This window comes from Monodelphis domestica, chromosome 8, assembly GCF_027887165.1.
Source record: "Monodelphis domestica isolate mMonDom1 chromosome 8, mMonDom1.pri, whole genome shotgun sequence".
Lineage (NCBI taxonomy): Eukaryota > Metazoa > Chordata > Mammalia > Didelphimorphia > Didelphidae > Monodelphis > Monodelphis domestica.
In genome coordinates this window covers 73,980,389-73,997,236 of record NC_077234.1, presented here as the reverse complement: position 1 = coordinate 73,997,236, position 16,848 = coordinate 73,980,389, and the positions used below count along the sequence as shown (strand labels likewise).

Genomic DNA, 16,848 nt, shown 5'->3' with positions numbered 1-16,848 from the left:
AGAGATTACACCAAGAGATCCTTGTTAAAGCTCCAAGAGGGGAGACTGATAAAAGTCCCTAAAAAAACAAAAAAATGAGAGGAACAAGAGCACAGACAAATATGGGGAGGAAAGAAGGGGTGAATTTGAACAAACAACAGAAACAGAAGAAAGAAACTACAATAGACAGCTACTACTCACCAAATGGAACAGAGGGGGAGAGATCAGCAAACGATAAACCAGAAATCCCAGCGAATTGGATACAGGCTGTGGAAGAACTCAAAACAAAACTAAGAGAGGCTGAAGACAATTGGGAAAAGAACTTAAAAATTAAGATAAGTCATCTGGAAACAGAGGCACTTGAACTAAAACAAGAAAATAGTGTCCTGAAAGCCAAAATCATCCAGCTGGAAAATAAGGCAAAGGAGATGAAAGATGAGGCAAAGGAGATGAAAGACAAGATAAAGAGGATGAAAGACGATCTTCAAAGAAACTCAGACCAGAAGGAAAAAGACGACCAAAAAGCCAAAGATGAAATCCAATCTTTAAGAACCAGAGTAAAACAACTAGAATCAAGTGACCTCACAAGGCAGCAGGACACTATAAAACAAAACAAAAAGAATGAAAAAATTGAGGAAAATGTGAAGCATCTCATTCACAAAACAGACGATTTAGAAAATCGTTCAAGAAGAGACAATTTAAGAATAATTGGACTACCAGAAGACCACGACAAAAGAAAAAGCCTGGACATAATACTAGAGGAAATTATCCAGGAAAACTGTCCTGAAATCCCAGAACAAGAGGGGAAAGTGGAGATTGAAAGAATCCACAGATCACCCTCTGTATTTAATCCCCAACTGACAACACCAAGAAATGTTATAGCCAAATTCAAAAACAATCAGATGAAAGAACAGGTATTACAAGCTGCCAAGAAGAAACCATTCAGATACCATGGAAACATGGTGAGGATAACACAGGATCTGTCTGCATCCACACTGAAGGACCGAAAGGCATGGAATATGATATTCCGGAAAGCAAGGGAACTAGGCCTACAGCCAAGAATAAAATACCCATCAAAACTGACTATATTCTACAGGGGAAAGTATGGTCATTTAACACAACAGAAGAGTTCCAAGCATTCATAAATAAAAGACCAGACCTGAACAGAAAATTTGAAGTCCAACCACAGAACTCAAGAGAATCATCAAAAGGTAATTAAAAAAGAGGGGGAAAACAACAACAACAACAAAAAAGTTTTTTTTTTAAGAGACTCAATAAGTTAAAATGATATGTATCCCTATAAGAAAAGAGGTCATTGGCAACTCTTAAAAACTGTTGCTATCACCTTAGCAGCTAGAAGAACTACACTCAGAGGGAACAGTGACAAACTGTTGTGACAAGGAAATCACTTTAAAAGACTGATATATATTAATTTAAGGCCGCCAAGGAATTCAGCTATGTAATTCCTAAATGAAAACTTAAGTCAGCAGTCAATCTTTTATGGAGTTTAATTACAATAGGAGGAAATAATTAGAGATAGAGAGAGAGAAAAGGGAGAGAAGGGAATAGGGCTTAAATACCCCTTCTGTTTAGGCTGGGCCAAAAGACCCAAGCCCTTAGATAGCTGGGGCAAAGAAAAGAGATCAGTCCCTATTACTCATGTGACCAAAATGGAGAAACAGTCTCAGAGGCCCCCACTTTCAGCTTCCTTCCGAGCAAGCTTCTCAGAGCACACACCAACCACACCGACCCACTTCTAAAAAACCCCCCTATCCTTAAGGAAACCATCCAAGTTCCCTCCCCTCAGTCCTCACATCTACCAATCACCTGTCCATCAATTTCCCTGTGCCAATGGAGGCTCTAGCTTAACCCAGGACCACCCAGAGGTCTCTAGCTTTGCACATGTCTGTTGAAGGTCATATTTTCAAATAATTAAATCTTTGATCCTTTGCTACAGCCCTTTCTAAATCCTGTTAACCTGAGTAGGGTAGAGATTGGAATAATTAAATTTTGATCTAGGCTGCAGCCCTTACTCAATCCTGTTAGGACTGAATAGGGTGGAGATTGATTCCAAGTATCTCCATTGTATCAATTCCAAAATCAATCATGACTCAAAGAAATTCCTGTTCTATGCTTAAGCATAGGTCAAAGTCCTTTCCATTGTTCAGCAAAAGGTTTCTGTCCTAAAGTAATCTTAAGAAGGTAGGAGGGGGAAACTCTCATGCCAATGGGGTTCACATTCCAATAGCCAAGACCCACTATCAATAGGGAATTTTTCAAGTATGAAATTTCCCAATGGTGAAATTTCCAACATTTATAAGTCTAAGAAATTTTGAGGTTTACAATCCCCCCTGATGATCATTGGGAGACTAGTCTCCCCATTGATCATTTAACATAATCATTTTGTAGTTCTAAATTCACTTCTAACTAAAGATATACACAATATTCAATTTTCTAAGAGAAATTAGAATAGTGAGAGAGGAAATAGAAAAGAAAAGAAAGCAAAACCAATGTTTTGCTAGGCGCATTGACAGAAAGCCAAATTAGGGGCAGTCCCTTTTGGCATAAATGTGTACAGTTACAATAAATGTTCAATCAAAAAGTTCAGTCCAATCAATCACATCCAAAGTTCATTCTTGATCTCTTGATGAAGTGTAGGTTTTCGGCATCTTTCTGCAACAGTTCATTCTCTGGATATAAAAATTTCAAGCTTCTTTCTTGAAGATCTTTTCTCAAACAAAATCAAAATCTTTGAATTTTTTATAAAAGTAAAATCTTAAACAAAATTCTTGGATTTTTTTTTTTATAAAAATACAATCTCAAACAAAAAAAAATTCAAAAATTCTTAGATTTTAAATTAAAATACAATCCCCCCTGAAGTAAGTATTTAAAATATCAAGTTTAGGTCAGAATGCAATGTTCAGTTATGGGGGTGTATGTGTCAATTATCAAAAGAATAGAAAAATAACATAAGAAAAATTCAAAATAGACCTTGTATAGGTCCAGTTTAAAGTAATTTCTATCCCACAAGTATGTAGGACAGAATGCAGTAATATTTCACTTAGCCATTTGTAGCCAAGACTACAGGAAGTTGCCATAATATAAGAAGAAAAGAATTAGAATTCTATTTTGATGGGGAAATGTCATTCCCTTGTCCAATTTTTTTCCTCAGGGATATAGGGAGCCAGTATGATAGTCAAGCTTTGTACTTGTTTGAGTACCTCGAAAAGAGTGTAGAAGGGAGTCCACAAGTGACAGTCATAACATTGAACGTGAATGGGATGAACCTACCCATAAAATGTAGACGAATAGAAGAATGGATTAGAATTCAAAACCCTACCATATGTTGTCTCCAAGAAACACACATGAGGCGGGTAGACACCCACAAGGTCAGAATTAAAGGATGGAGTAAGACCTTCTGGGCCTCAACTGACAGAAAGAAGGCAGGAGTGGCAATCATGATATCTGATAAAGCCAAAGCAAAAATAGATCTGATCAAAAGGTATAGGGAAGGTAATTATATTTTGTTAAAAGGGACTTTAGATAATGAGGAAATATCACTAATGAATATATATGCACCAAATAATATAGCACCCAAATTTCTAATGGAAAAACTAGGAGAATTGAAGGAAGAAATAGACAGTAAAACCATATTAGTGGGAGACTTGAACCAACCATTATCAAATTTAGATAAATCAAATAAAAAAATAAATAAGAAAGAGGTAAAAGAAGTGAATGAAATCTTAGAAAAATTAGAATTAATAGACATATGGAGAAAAATAAATAGGGATAAAAAGGAATACACCTTCTTCTCAGTACCACATGGCACATTCACAAAGATTGACCATACATTAGGTCACAGAAACATGGCACACAAATGCAGAAAAGCAGAAATAATAAATGCAGCCTTTTCAGACCACAAGGCAATAAAAATAATGATCAGTAATGGTACATGGAAAACCAAATCAAAAACTAATTGGAAACTAAACAATATGATACTCCAAAATCGTTTAGTTAGAGAAGAAATCATAGAAACAATTAATAGTTTCATCGAGGAAAATGACAATGGCGAGACATCCTTTCAAACCTTTTGGGATGCAGCCAAAGCGGTAATCAGAGGTAAATTCATATCCCTGAGTGCATATATTAACAAACTAGGGAGAGCAGAGATCAATCAATTGGAAATGCAAATAAAAAAACTTGAAAGTGACCAAATTAAAAACCCCCAGCATAAAACCAAACTAGAAATCCTAAAAATTAAGGGAGAAATTAATAAAATTGAAAGTGATAGAACTGTCGATTTAATAAATAAGACAAGAAGCTGGTACTTTGAAAAAACAAACAAAATAGACAAAGTACTGATCAATCTAATTTAAAAAAGGAAGGAAGAAAAGCAAGTTAACAGCACCAAAGATGAAAAGGGGGACATCACCTCTGATGAAGAGGAAATTAAGGCAATCATTAAAAATTACTTTGCCCAATTATATGGCAATAAATATACCAATTTAAGTGATATGGATGAATATATACAAAAATACCAACTGCCTAGACTAACAGAAGAAGAAATAGAATTCTTAAATAATCCCATATCAGAAAATGAAATCCAACAGGCCATCAAAGAACTTCCTAAGAAAAAATCCCCAGGGCCTGATGGATTCACCAGTGAATTCTATCAAACATTCAGAGAACAGTTAATCCCAATACTATACAAACTATTTGACATAATAAGCAAAGAGGGAGTTCTACCAAACACCTTTTATGACACAAACATGGTACTGATTCCAAAACCAGGCAGATCAAAAACAGAGAAAGAAAACTATAGACCCATCTCCCTAATGAATATAGATGCAAAAATCTTAAATAGGATACTAGCAAAAAGACTCCAGCAAGTGATCAGAAGGGTCATCCACCATGATCAAGTAGGATTTATACCAGGGATGCAGGGCTGGTTCAATATTAGGAAAACCATCCACATAATACCACATCAACAAGCAAACCAACAAGAACCACATGATTATTTCAATAGACGCAGAAAAAGCCTTTGATAAAATACAACACCCATTCCTATTAAAAACACTAGAAAGCATAGGAATAGAAGGGTCATTCCTAAAAATAATAAACAGTATCTATCTAAAACCATCAGCTAATATCATCTGCAATGGGGATAAACTAGATGCATTCCCAATAAGATCAGGAATGAAACAAGGATGCCGATTATCACCTCTACTATTTGACATTGTACTAGAAACACTAGCAGTAGCAATTAGAGAAGAAAAAGAAATTGAAGGCATCAAAATAGGCAAGGAGGAGACCAAGTTATCACTCTTTGCAGATGACATGATGGTCTACTTAAAGAATCCTAGAGATTCAACCAAAAAGCTAATTGAAATAATCAACAACTTTAGCATAGTTGCAGGATACAAAATAAACCCACATAAGTCATCAGCTTTTCTATATATCTCCAACACAGCTCAGCAGCAAAAACTAGAAAGAGAAATCCCATTCAAAATCACCTTAGACAAAATAAAATACCTAGGAATCTATCTCCCAAGACAAACACAGGAACTATATGAACACAACTACAAAACACTCTCCACACAACTAAAACTAGACTTGAGCAATTGGAAAAACATTAACTGCTCATGGGTAGGACGAGCCAATATAATAAAAATGACCATCCTACCCAAACTTATTTATCTCTTTAGTGCCACACCAATGGAACTCCCAAAAAATTTCTTTACTGATTTGGAAAAAACCATAACAAAGTTCATTTGAAATAACAAAAGATCAAGGATATCCAGGGAAATAATGAAAAAAAACACAAATGAGGGGGGCCTTGCAGTCCCAGACCTCAAACTATATTACAAAGCAGCAGTCATCAAAACAATTTGGTACTGGCTAAGAGACAGAAAGGAGGATCAGTGGAATAGACTGGGGACAAGTGACTTCAGCCAGATAGTATACGATAAACCCAAAGATCCCAGGTTTTGGGACAAAAATCCACTATTCGATAAGAAATGCTGGGAAAAGTGGAAGACAGTGTGGGAGAGATTAGGAATTGATCAACACCTGATACCCTACACCAAGATAAATTCAAAATGGGTGAAAGACTTGAGCATAAAGAAGGAAACTATAAGTAAATTGGGTAAACATAGAATAGTATACATGTCAGACCTTTGGGAGGGGAAAGACTTTAAAACCAAGCAAGACATAGAAAGAATCACAAAATGTAAAACAAATAATTTCGACTTCATCAAATTAAAAGGCTTTTGTACAAACAAAACCAATGTAACTAAAATCAGAAGGAAAACAACAAATTGGGAAAAAATCTTCATAAAAATCTCTGACAAAGGTTTAATTACTCAAATTTATAAAGAGCTAAATCAATTGTACAAAAAATCAAGCCATTCCCCAATTGATAAATGGGAAGGGACATGGATAGGCAGTTTTCAGATAAAGAAATCAAAACTATTAATTAGCAAATGAAGAAGTGTTCTAAATCTCTTATAATCAGAGAGATGCAAATCAAAACAACTCTGAGGTATCACCTCACACCTAGCAGATTGGCTAACATGATAGCAAAGGAAAGTAATGAATGCTGGAGGGGATGTGGCAAAGTAGGGACATTAATTCATTGCTGGTGGAGTTGTGAACTGATCCAGCCATTCTGGAGGGCAATTTGGAACTATGCACAAAGGGTGATAAAAGAATGTCTACCCTTTGATCCAGCCATAGCACTGCTGGGTCTGTACCCCAAAGAGATAATGGACAAAAAGACTTGTACAAAAATATTCATAGCTGTGCTCTTTGTGGTGGCCAAAAATTGGAAAACGAGAGGATGCCCATCAATTGAGGAAATGGCTGAACAAATTGTGGTATATGTTGGTGATGGAATACTATTGTGCAAAAGGGAATAATAAAGTGGAGGAGTTCCATGGAGACTGGACCGACCTTCAGGAAGTGATGCAGAGCGAGAGGAGCAGAACCAGGAGAACATTGTACACAGAGACTAATACACTGTGGTACAATCAAACATAATGGACTTCTTCATTAATGGCTTTACAATGTCCCTGAACAATCTGCAGGGATCTAGGAAAAAACAACACTATCCATAAGCAGAGGACAAACTGAGGGAGTAGAAACACCGAGGAAAAGCAACTGCCTGACTACAGTGGCTGAGGGGACATGACAGAGGAGAGACTCTAAACGAACACTCTAATGCAAATATTAACAACATGGCAATGGGTTCGAATCAAGAACACATGTGATACCCAGTGGAATCACTCGTCGGCTACGGGGGGTGGGAGGGAGGAAAAGAAAATGATCTTTGTCTTTAATGAATAATGCATGGAAATGATCAAATAAAATACTATAAAATTAAAAAAAAATTGGAAGTTCTGCATAACATTAGATGGCATTAATATTGTATACCATCAGTTTACTTTGGTAAATAGCCATCAGATACATTATTGCAAGTATGTTGCAGTGAGGACTAGGGAATATTTTGGTGATCTGAAAGTTGTGTGTTTTTGTGTGTGTGTGTGTGTGTGTGTATACAAGTCTAATGTGCACAAAAAAGTGAGTGTATACTTAAGCATGTATGATATCCTATGGTGAGAACAATATGGTTTAGAAATTTGCAGTGAATCAGATTTGGTGGATTCAGCATTCTTCTCCATGGAAAACTTAATTCTTTTTATGTGGCATGTTCTTTCAGCAAGCACAGACACATTATGTATGTGTGTATTGGTGATTCCCAAATTTGCCTTTGAGATTACCTAGATCAGTTATTTCAAGAGATATATTGTAAAATTCTGAAAGCATAATTAATTTTATTTCACTTTAATTAAAATATATTCAGTACCATTTTAATGGAATATCAGGGTTGCAAAATCAGATGGTAACAATAAAACATAATTGACTCAATTTGTTGAGAATTTATTGTCATTGAACTGTAGTTGAAATAAAATTAAGTTTTATACTAGCTATGAAGAAAGAGTTTTTCAAGTAAACAAATAAATAGGTATTTGATTGGGGGAAATAGTTAACAGTTTTATGCCTTTATGTTCCTTAATGGTATATGTAGATGCACTATGTTGATAAATGAGTCCTGTCCGTCAAAGGAGGTTGATAGGATTTGTATTTGGCAATACTTTATCATTTAGTTTTAACTTTAATAATACATACTAAAAAACAGGCTTAATTTATTAATGTAAAGCTTAGGAAAAGAAGAGGAGACATAGGATGGAATATTGAATAAGACCTGAGAAGGAGTTTTGTTTTCTGCGTGTCTTCTTAAACTCGTCTCCAGGAACTACTGTTTCTACTACTAATCTTCTCATGGGTTTTGGTAGTTCAGGTCATGTCTTCATCTTCTTTATCATCATGTCCGTACTTCATTACTGAGAAATACTCTTTGTTCCCCATTATCAGTTCAAGAATTTCCCTTATTTAATCCAAATTTATCATCCAATTAAGATTTTGGTTGTTGTTTTCTACCAACTGCCAGGACATTCTATTTCCTTCCTCAGTGAGTTCAGTGTCCGGTTCACAGTATTTTTCTTTGCCTCAACTCCTGCTCTCATCATAGGCAACTTTAATAAACATATTGATATTCCTTCAAATGCCTTAACTTCCCAGTTCTTCCATCTGATCTATTCCTAGGACCTATACCTCCACTCTACTTCAGTTACAGACAGGTATTGATACCCTTAATCTTTGCCAACATTCATAACTATTCCACTTCCATGTTCATAAATTCTAAAATTCATTAATCTTTGTCAGTTAATAAGTATTTATTAAATACCTACTATGTTCAAGGGTGCTATTACTTTGAGAGACTGATTTTTAGGTAAGAATATAAGAGCATTGTTGATAAAGTGATATAGGTCTCCTTGGTTGTCTCCCATGACCTGAGCTAGGTTAGGCAGCCCAATAGATTCCTAGGAGCTCATTATTCAGCCCCCTCCCTTGACCATCCCAAGACATTTTTAATTGGTGCTAACCAATTAAGAGGTATTCCATTAACCTAACCCCTCCCCTTCCTCTCTGATAGATAGGTTGGGTCCTAAACAAAAGAACCTTCATCTCTTTTGTTTATTAATCAAATTCTATTTAAAAATAAAGACATTCTCTGGAATTCCTCAGGACAAAGAAAATGCACCAAGCAGCTATGACCCAGATCCCAGACTGAGTCATGTTGTCACTCTCATTAATGTATAGAAATTACTACAGTAGAGGAAAAATACATTCTCTCAGGCCCTGTGTTAAGCATTGAGGATACAAAGAAAAACAAAAGACAGTTCTTGCCTTTAAGGAAATGATAGTGAAAAAACAGCTATGTATGGAATAAATAGGAAATAATTCACAAAGAAAAGGCCAGACTTTAATGAAGGATTAGGAAAGGCTTTCTGTGGAAGGTAGGATTTTAGGTGGGACTTGAAAGAAGCCAGAGAGACTCAGGAGCAGAGTTGAAGAGGGTATAAGGGGCAGGCAGAGAAAATGCCTGGAGTCAGGAGACCTATGGAGTGGCTTGTTTGAGGACCAGCTAGGAAGCCAGGGCCCCTGGATCGAAGTTTATATGGAGTGAGAGCATGGACCAGGAAGGTTGGGAGGGAGGCTGGGGTATGAAGGACTTTGAACCCAGATGCTATATACCAGATCCTACATCTGATAGGGAGCTTTTGGAGTTTTGGAGGAGGCTACTGCCAGAGGGGTGGAGTTGAGGTAAGGAGGTATGTGCATGAGGGGGGCATGGCTAAACCTGCATGTTAGGAAAATCAAATCAGCAGCTAGAGCAATGATGGACTAGAGTCATCGGTGTAGAACAACCATCAGACTATGGTAACAGGTGTATGGTGATGAGAGCTTCCACCAGTCATGTGGTGGTAGTATCAAGAGGAGGTATTGTAGAAAAGTTCCAATATGGCAATTCTGTGCAGCTTTCCAGATGGTAATCTGTTTGCCTTGATTAAAGATTCTTACTATAACTAAAAAAAAAAAGTGGGCACAGCTAGGTGCCTCTGGATATAGAACTAGGCATGAAGATGGAAAGTCCTGTGTTCAAATCTGACCTCAGACACTTCCTAGCTGTGTGATCCTGGATAAGTCACTTATCCCCATTTGCCTAGCCCTTACCATTCTTCTGCTTTGGAACCAATACACAGTAACAATTATAAGACAGAAAGTACGGTTTTAAAAAAAGAGATTGCAACAAAATCAACAGTCCTTGGCTTCCAATTAGCTATGGGAGGGGTGAGAGGTAATAAGGAATAGAGGATGACACCGGGGTTGTGAGCAAGAGGTACTTGGAGGGTGATGGTACCCTGAGTAATAATAGGGAAGTTTAGAAGGGAAGAGGGTTTGGGGCAAAGGTAATGAGTTCAGTTTTGGATGTGTTAAGTTTAAAGTATCAACATGTCATCCAATTTGATATGTATAACAGTCAGTTGGAGATTAAGATTTAAGGTCAGGGAAGAGGTTAAGCCTGGATTCTTAGATTTGAGAATCATCAGTATGAAGATGATAATTAAATCCATGGGAGCTTATGAGATTACCAAGTGAAGGAGAAAAGGAGGTGGCCCAGGAGAGAGACCTTAGACACCCAATGGCTGTGGATGTGACCCAGACGAAGATCAGGTTAAAGAATCTGAGGAATGGCCAGATAGATGGGGAGAATAAGGAGAGAAGTGGTGTCAAGAAAACGTAGAAAGAAGTGAGTGTCAATTTGGAGAGAGTGATCAACAGTGCCACAGCCTGTCAGAAAGGTTAAGGAGAGTCAGGATTGAGAAGGAGCTATTGGATTTGGCAATGAAAAAAGATCATTGCTAACTTTGGACAGAGTATTTTCAGTTGAATGATGAAGTTTATAGGAAATTAAGGAAATAGGAAGAGCAAAGGAAGTGGAGGTATTAATATAGATGGGCTTCTTAAGATGTTTAGCCATAAAAGGTAGAAACGATAGGGGGGAATAGTGGAATGGAAGGATCAAGTGAGTGTTTTTTGAGGATGATGGGGACATGGGCATGTTTTTATATACTAAGGAAGAAAGTGAGGGGATGATACTATGGGGCATTCTGCTGAAGGATAGAATAAAATCACTTTGAGTAGGAAGAGGGGCAAGAAAGGCTGCCTCTTAAGTGAGTCAGTGATGAAAGAGGAGAGAATGACAGAAGGCATCAGAGTGTATGAGACGAGAAAGGGAGATGTCAAGTTGAATGGCCTTAATCTTTTGGGTAAAATATGAGAAGGAGGAGGGACGGGAAGCCTTGAGAGATTTGAAGAGGGTTGAAAAGATTTGGAAGAACTACTATGGAGAGTGGGAAAAGTACTTTTGGCTATCTGATCATCATCTCTTATTATTTCATCTTTCCCTCTATCTTACAACTCCTGACTAGTCTATACCTGAATCCTTAAAAACCTTCCCTTAGGGGGCAGCTGGGTAGCTCAGTGGATTGAGAGCCAGACCTAGAGATGGGAAGTCCTAGGTTCAAATCTGGCCTCAGACACTTCCCAGCTGTGTGACCCTGGGCAAGTCACTTGACCCCCATTGCCTAGCCCTTACCACTCTTCTGCCTTGGAGCCAATACACAGTATTGACTCCAAGAAGGAAGGTAAGGGTTTTAATTAAAAAAAAAACACCTTCCCTTAAACCCACCATCCCCTAAAGCAGTTATCTTGTTCCTCCCCTTTATTGCCACACCCCTAGAAAGTCAGACTCACTGCCTCACTATCTATTTATTTCTCGACTCTTACTAGGATTTTGAAAATGCTTGGCTTCTTACCCCATTATTCAAATGAAAATGATCTAAACAATTTTGTAGCTAAGTCACTAGTTTTTTTTTAGTCCTCATCTTCCTTTATCCCCTTTGTAGCTTTTGACACCGTTGATGGCCCCCATCCTAAACCCTCTCCTTTCTCTTTTCTTCTTCTTCGTCCTCTAATGCCCTTCTAGTATCCATTGCTGGATCATCATCCATTTGACATCATGGCTTGTGTTTCCCAGGGTTCTATTCTTGACCCTTTTCCTCTGTTCTCCTTTGCTTCTATGAGTTTAAACGTCTCTTTACAGATGATTTTCAGATTTACACATTTGACTCTTTCTGTCCTAAACTCCAATTTTGCATCTTCATAAATATATCCTAGATGTCTTGGATATTATTTTTCTGGCATATAATTCTTTTGGTTAATGTTCTGTCTGATGGAAGTAATGTGAATAGAATTTCTTGGTAACATACCCAGTACAGTTAACGTACAACCATTTTTTCTTACAAAGTTTCTCCTTTCAGGTACACAGGAAATTTTTTATGGGAAACCAGGTTCTAAAGGTCTTTGCTGCAAAAGATGATGAGGTGAGATAACCTTAGATCTTTGGACTACAAAAATAAATTTAGGTATCATTTTGTGAAAACTGTCCTTATTTTAAAAAAAAAGCTCATCTTTCCTATTAACCTTTGGAAATCTGTATGACATTTAATTATTGAAATGGAAAATTATAAATGGATTCTGTTTCCACAAAAGCACAGACAACTGGATGTAAAGCATCATAGAATCATATTTTTTTTTTTTGGCACTAGAAGAGACTCCAGAGATCTGGAAAGTGAGGAAGATGGCAGTGATAATCTCTTGTCCCTTCTAGTTCTTGGTAGTTTAGTATTCTGAAAAAGATGAACATGTCTAGGAGAAATGGTTAAAAAGAACTAATTATATTTCTTCTTAAAAAATTTACATTTGAGGCTATAGAGTTTTAGGCCTATATTTGGTGTTTTAAAGAAAGGGAAAATAATCATATTTGCTTGACACTTAAGAATTACAAAGCCCTTTCCTCTCTGAGGTAGATATTACAAGTACAAGTACTTATTAGCCCAGGGTCTGGCACATGGTAGGCACTTAATAGTGATTGATTACAAATGTTATCATCCACAATTTGCATATGAGAAAACTGACCACAGGAACCATTTGACTTACCTAATAAGATTATAAAATGTCAGAGCTGAGAATTGAAACCAGGTTTTTTCCTAACTCTGTTCTCAGAGATCTTTCATCTACAATGTGCCACCAGAAAGAGCTTGGAGAAATGTAGAGGTTTTTTTTTTTCCTTTAAATATTGTAGTGTAGAAGACAGAACCACAGATGTAGAATCAGAATGACCAAGATTCCAAAGCTACCACAGATCACAGAATGAACTCTGTCTCTCTGACTCTTGGTTGCCTTATCTATTAAACAGGATGAAGAGTAGTTTTAAGTATTTACTGTGGGAAGAGGATTTTCAAAACTTTGAAGTGCTTTCTGACCCTAGACAAGTCATTGACTTCTTTAAGATTCATTTAACTCATCTCTAAAATGTTGGGGTTGCACTTGACAACCTCCAAGTTCCCTTCCAGATCTGTCTGTGGTTCTGAGTGAGTTTTCATGACTGTCACTTCCAGAATCTTCTTTCAGAACAGGAGTTTTATGATTCTGTAATATGCTAGGATTGACTAAAATTATTTCAACCAGACCAAAAAGATTTAAAGAGGTATTATGATGGAAAAATAAATTTGGTCCATAATGAAAAAATTTCTGAATAGAATTTCAAGTAACAGAAATTCCTCTTCACTTAAATCCTTTGATTCTTATATGACTTTGGGCAAATAAATCCCCTTCTTTGGGTCTCATTTTTTTCATGTGTAGAATATCAGTGTTTTGTTTAGATGAGTTATGAAGCCCCTTCTAGCTTCAACTCCTGGCCCAGCTTTAACATGGGCTTACTGAAGAGAACATAAGGAACTTTTTAGACTGTTTCCTGATATTAAGAAACAACCAGTTAAGCATTTGCCATTTCTTTCTTCTTTGACATGAAAATAAGAAGATGTAATGTGATAAAACTTAAACCTTGAGGGGGCAGCTGGGTAGCTCAGTGGATTGAGAGCCAGGACTAGAGATGGGAGGTCCTAGGTTCAAATCTGGACTCTTCCACTTCCCAGCTGTGTGACCCTGGGCAAGTCACTTGACCCCCATTGCCTAGCCCTTACCATTCCTCTGCCTTGGAGCCAATACATAGTATTAACTCCAAGAAGGAAGATAAGGGTTTAAAAAACAAAAACAAAAACTTAAACCTTGAGGAAAGTACTCGAGAATCTGTGGCTCTCTCTTCACAGGCAGCAGCAGTGGCCCTCTCCTCCTTGATCCATGCACTTGATGAATTAGACATGGTAGCCATCGTCCGATATGCTTATGACAGAAGATCTAATCCCCAAGTTGGTGTGGCTTTTCCTTTTATCAAGCAAGCTTATGAGGTAACAATTAACACTGGTCAATGCCATTCTGACTTGATCTCCTCAAGAGAAAATATTTGTATGGAGCACTTAAGGTGTAGAGAATATGTTTATAAATTGAAGTGAATCAAAGAGGTTAGTGACACATTATTTATGTTTCCTCTTTGTTCTTTCATTTCTTTGTGAAATGGGGAAAACATATGCCTGAAATAGATCATAAAAATTTTATCAAGATGTTTTTGAAAGTTTTATAGAATAACAGAAGCAAAGGCTTAAGATAGAATAAATGAGTTGTGTTTTTATAGAAGGTATCACTGAGTGTCTTAAGTAATTTTTTTAAACTGATAATTAGCATGAATTTATTTTTTCCCCTCACCCATTCATACTAAGACAGAATGGAAGGATTTAAAAGAATACAAATAATTAGTATGTTAAAGATGCAAAATAATGGGCTATGTGATATTTGAATGATAACAGTAATAATGATAGTATCCTACAGTTTGCCAGGCACTGTACTAGATGCTTTACATGGATGGTCTCATTCCATCCTCACAAATATCCTGCCAGGTGAGTGCTGTTATTTTTCCTTATCTTAAAGATGAAGAATCTGAAACAAAGAGAGGTTAAATGACCTGTCCCGGATCATGTCACTTGTAAGAAGTTAAAATTGAACTCTAGGGGGCAGCTGGGTAGCTCAGTGGATTGAGAGCCAGACCTAGAGATGGGAAGTCCTAGGTTCAAATCTGGCCTCAGACACTTCCCAGCTGTGTGACCCTGGGCAATTGACCTCCATTGCCTAGCCCTTACCACTCCTCTGCCTTGGAGCCAATACATAGTTGACTCCAAGAAGGAAGATAAGGGTTTAAAAAAAAATTGAACTCTAGTCTTCCTGACTCAAGGGCCAGAGCTCTGTGCACTGTGGCTGTACCCTGTTGCATAAAGGCAAAGACTTCCAGATACAAAGGAAGCAGTTGAGGTGGACTTTAAAGGAATTTAACAGAAAAATAAGAGAAGAGTATATTCCTAGAACAAGAAACAGTATAATCATAGACATCTATATATGAGGACAGAACCTGTCTTACTCCCATGTTTTCTTTTTTTCCTTGATCATGGTTTACACCTAACATTAATACTCACTGCCATTCCTTTAGCTTTCTGGTTGCCACTTAAAAGCTTATTTAGGAGTTTGAAAAAGTTAATAAATTTTCCAAAGTGAGCAGTTGATTAGTGGATAGCACTTTAAGACATTTGTATATTTGTAGAGCTCTTTTGTAGCAGGACTTAGGTTGCTTGATGTTTTTTTCTAAATCTTTTCTCCTTGACTAAGAGGACCCACAACCCTCACATTTGTAGTAAGTGACCTTGCCTCTCAGTTCACTATCTGGATTGAGATCTATCAGGAGTATCCTCTTCTCTCAGACTTTCTCGCTATTATTCTTCATTATTTCCTCCATTTTTCCTATTTGATAAGTATCTTTACTCCTCAATAAGGTTAATTCTTCTATATGTTACTTGCCTATTTCTTTGACCCCATCCTTTTTCATCTTATCCAGGACCTTTTTGGAACTATCATTTCCTTTCATTGATCTTCATTTTATCTTTTCTCTTGGCTCCTTCCTGTCTTTAGACAAAACATTCTTAGGTTTTCCCAATTATTTAAAAAAAAAAAAAAGGCCTTTCCACCCTGGCTTTGTGACAAAAGTTTGTACATAATGTCTGCTATTTGTAGTGAAACCCAAAACAAGGAAGGAGTTCACAGTCAGGGGAGACAGGGTGCAAATAACATTTACAAGCAAGTTATTTTTAGTGAGTTGAATATTGATGTGATTAAGGAAAACGTAATGTATCATTTTTCAAATAAGAATGATGACGGGCCAGTTGAAAATATATGAAATATAGATCTTATTTTCAAATTCTGTTTGCTGAAGAACCCTCATGTATGAAATACTAGTTGGGCTACCTTACATTTTGTGGAGATAACACTTTGCCATCCTCTCATGGGAGTCCCCTCAGCTGTTGGAAGGCCATGGTATCCAACCTTCCAGCCATGTAGACTCTTCTTACTCTCAGATATGTTGAGAGAGGCCAAATGTTATGGTTTTTGAACTATTTCTTTGATATCATCTTTAAAAAAAGAAATAAATCTATTCTACATTCAGTGGTCCCACAACTGTGTTTGTATACGATTAGCAGCAGGAACAAAAGATACTTTGCTTGGCATGTCTACACAGGTCAGCTACACTCTTCCCCGCCAGTTGGTTGCACCTTCTCTCATCTCTTTTCTTTGTTATAGTGCTTAGTGTATGTGCAGTTGCCCTACATGGAAGACTTAAGGCAATACTTGTTTTCCTCCTTGAGAAACAATAAGAAGTGTACTCCCACAGGTAAGTGGGTTTCTCCTTTTGTTCTCTAAATGACTCTGAACACCAAATTTTAAAAGAAATTTTATGGTCCTGAGATGGAACTAGGGTCATAGTCGATAGAATGTTTTGTCCTTCATATGCCACGATGATAATTCACTTCCAATATTACAGATCTTTTGAATTTTTTTGTAGTTTTAAGAATGACTTTGCACTGAGCTATCTACTCTTTCACCTAGTTCTTTTGACCAATA

The 16,848-nt window shown here is 37.0% G+C and overlaps 1 protein-coding gene across 4 annotated transcripts in view; it reads left to right on the top strand.

Annotated features, from left to right (window-relative positions):
* The window catches only part of XRCC5 (X-ray repair cross complementing 5), a 167,959-nt gene that overhangs the window by 62,390 nt on the left and 88,721 nt on the right, over positions 1-16,848 (top strand). For 3 of the 4 annotated variants that reach the window (XM_016425099.2, XM_056807259.1, XM_056807258.1), the window contains 3 exons: positions 12,267-12,329; positions 14,118-14,255; positions 16,528-16,618. In XM_016425099.2, the coding sequence (XP_016280585.2) occupies positions 12,267-12,329; positions 14,118-14,255; positions 16,528-16,618 (292 nt within the window). The remainder of the gene's footprint in view (positions 1-12,266; positions 12,330-14,117; positions 14,256-16,527; positions 16,619-16,848) is intronic. The other variant, XM_016425100.2, reaches the window with a different exon arrangement.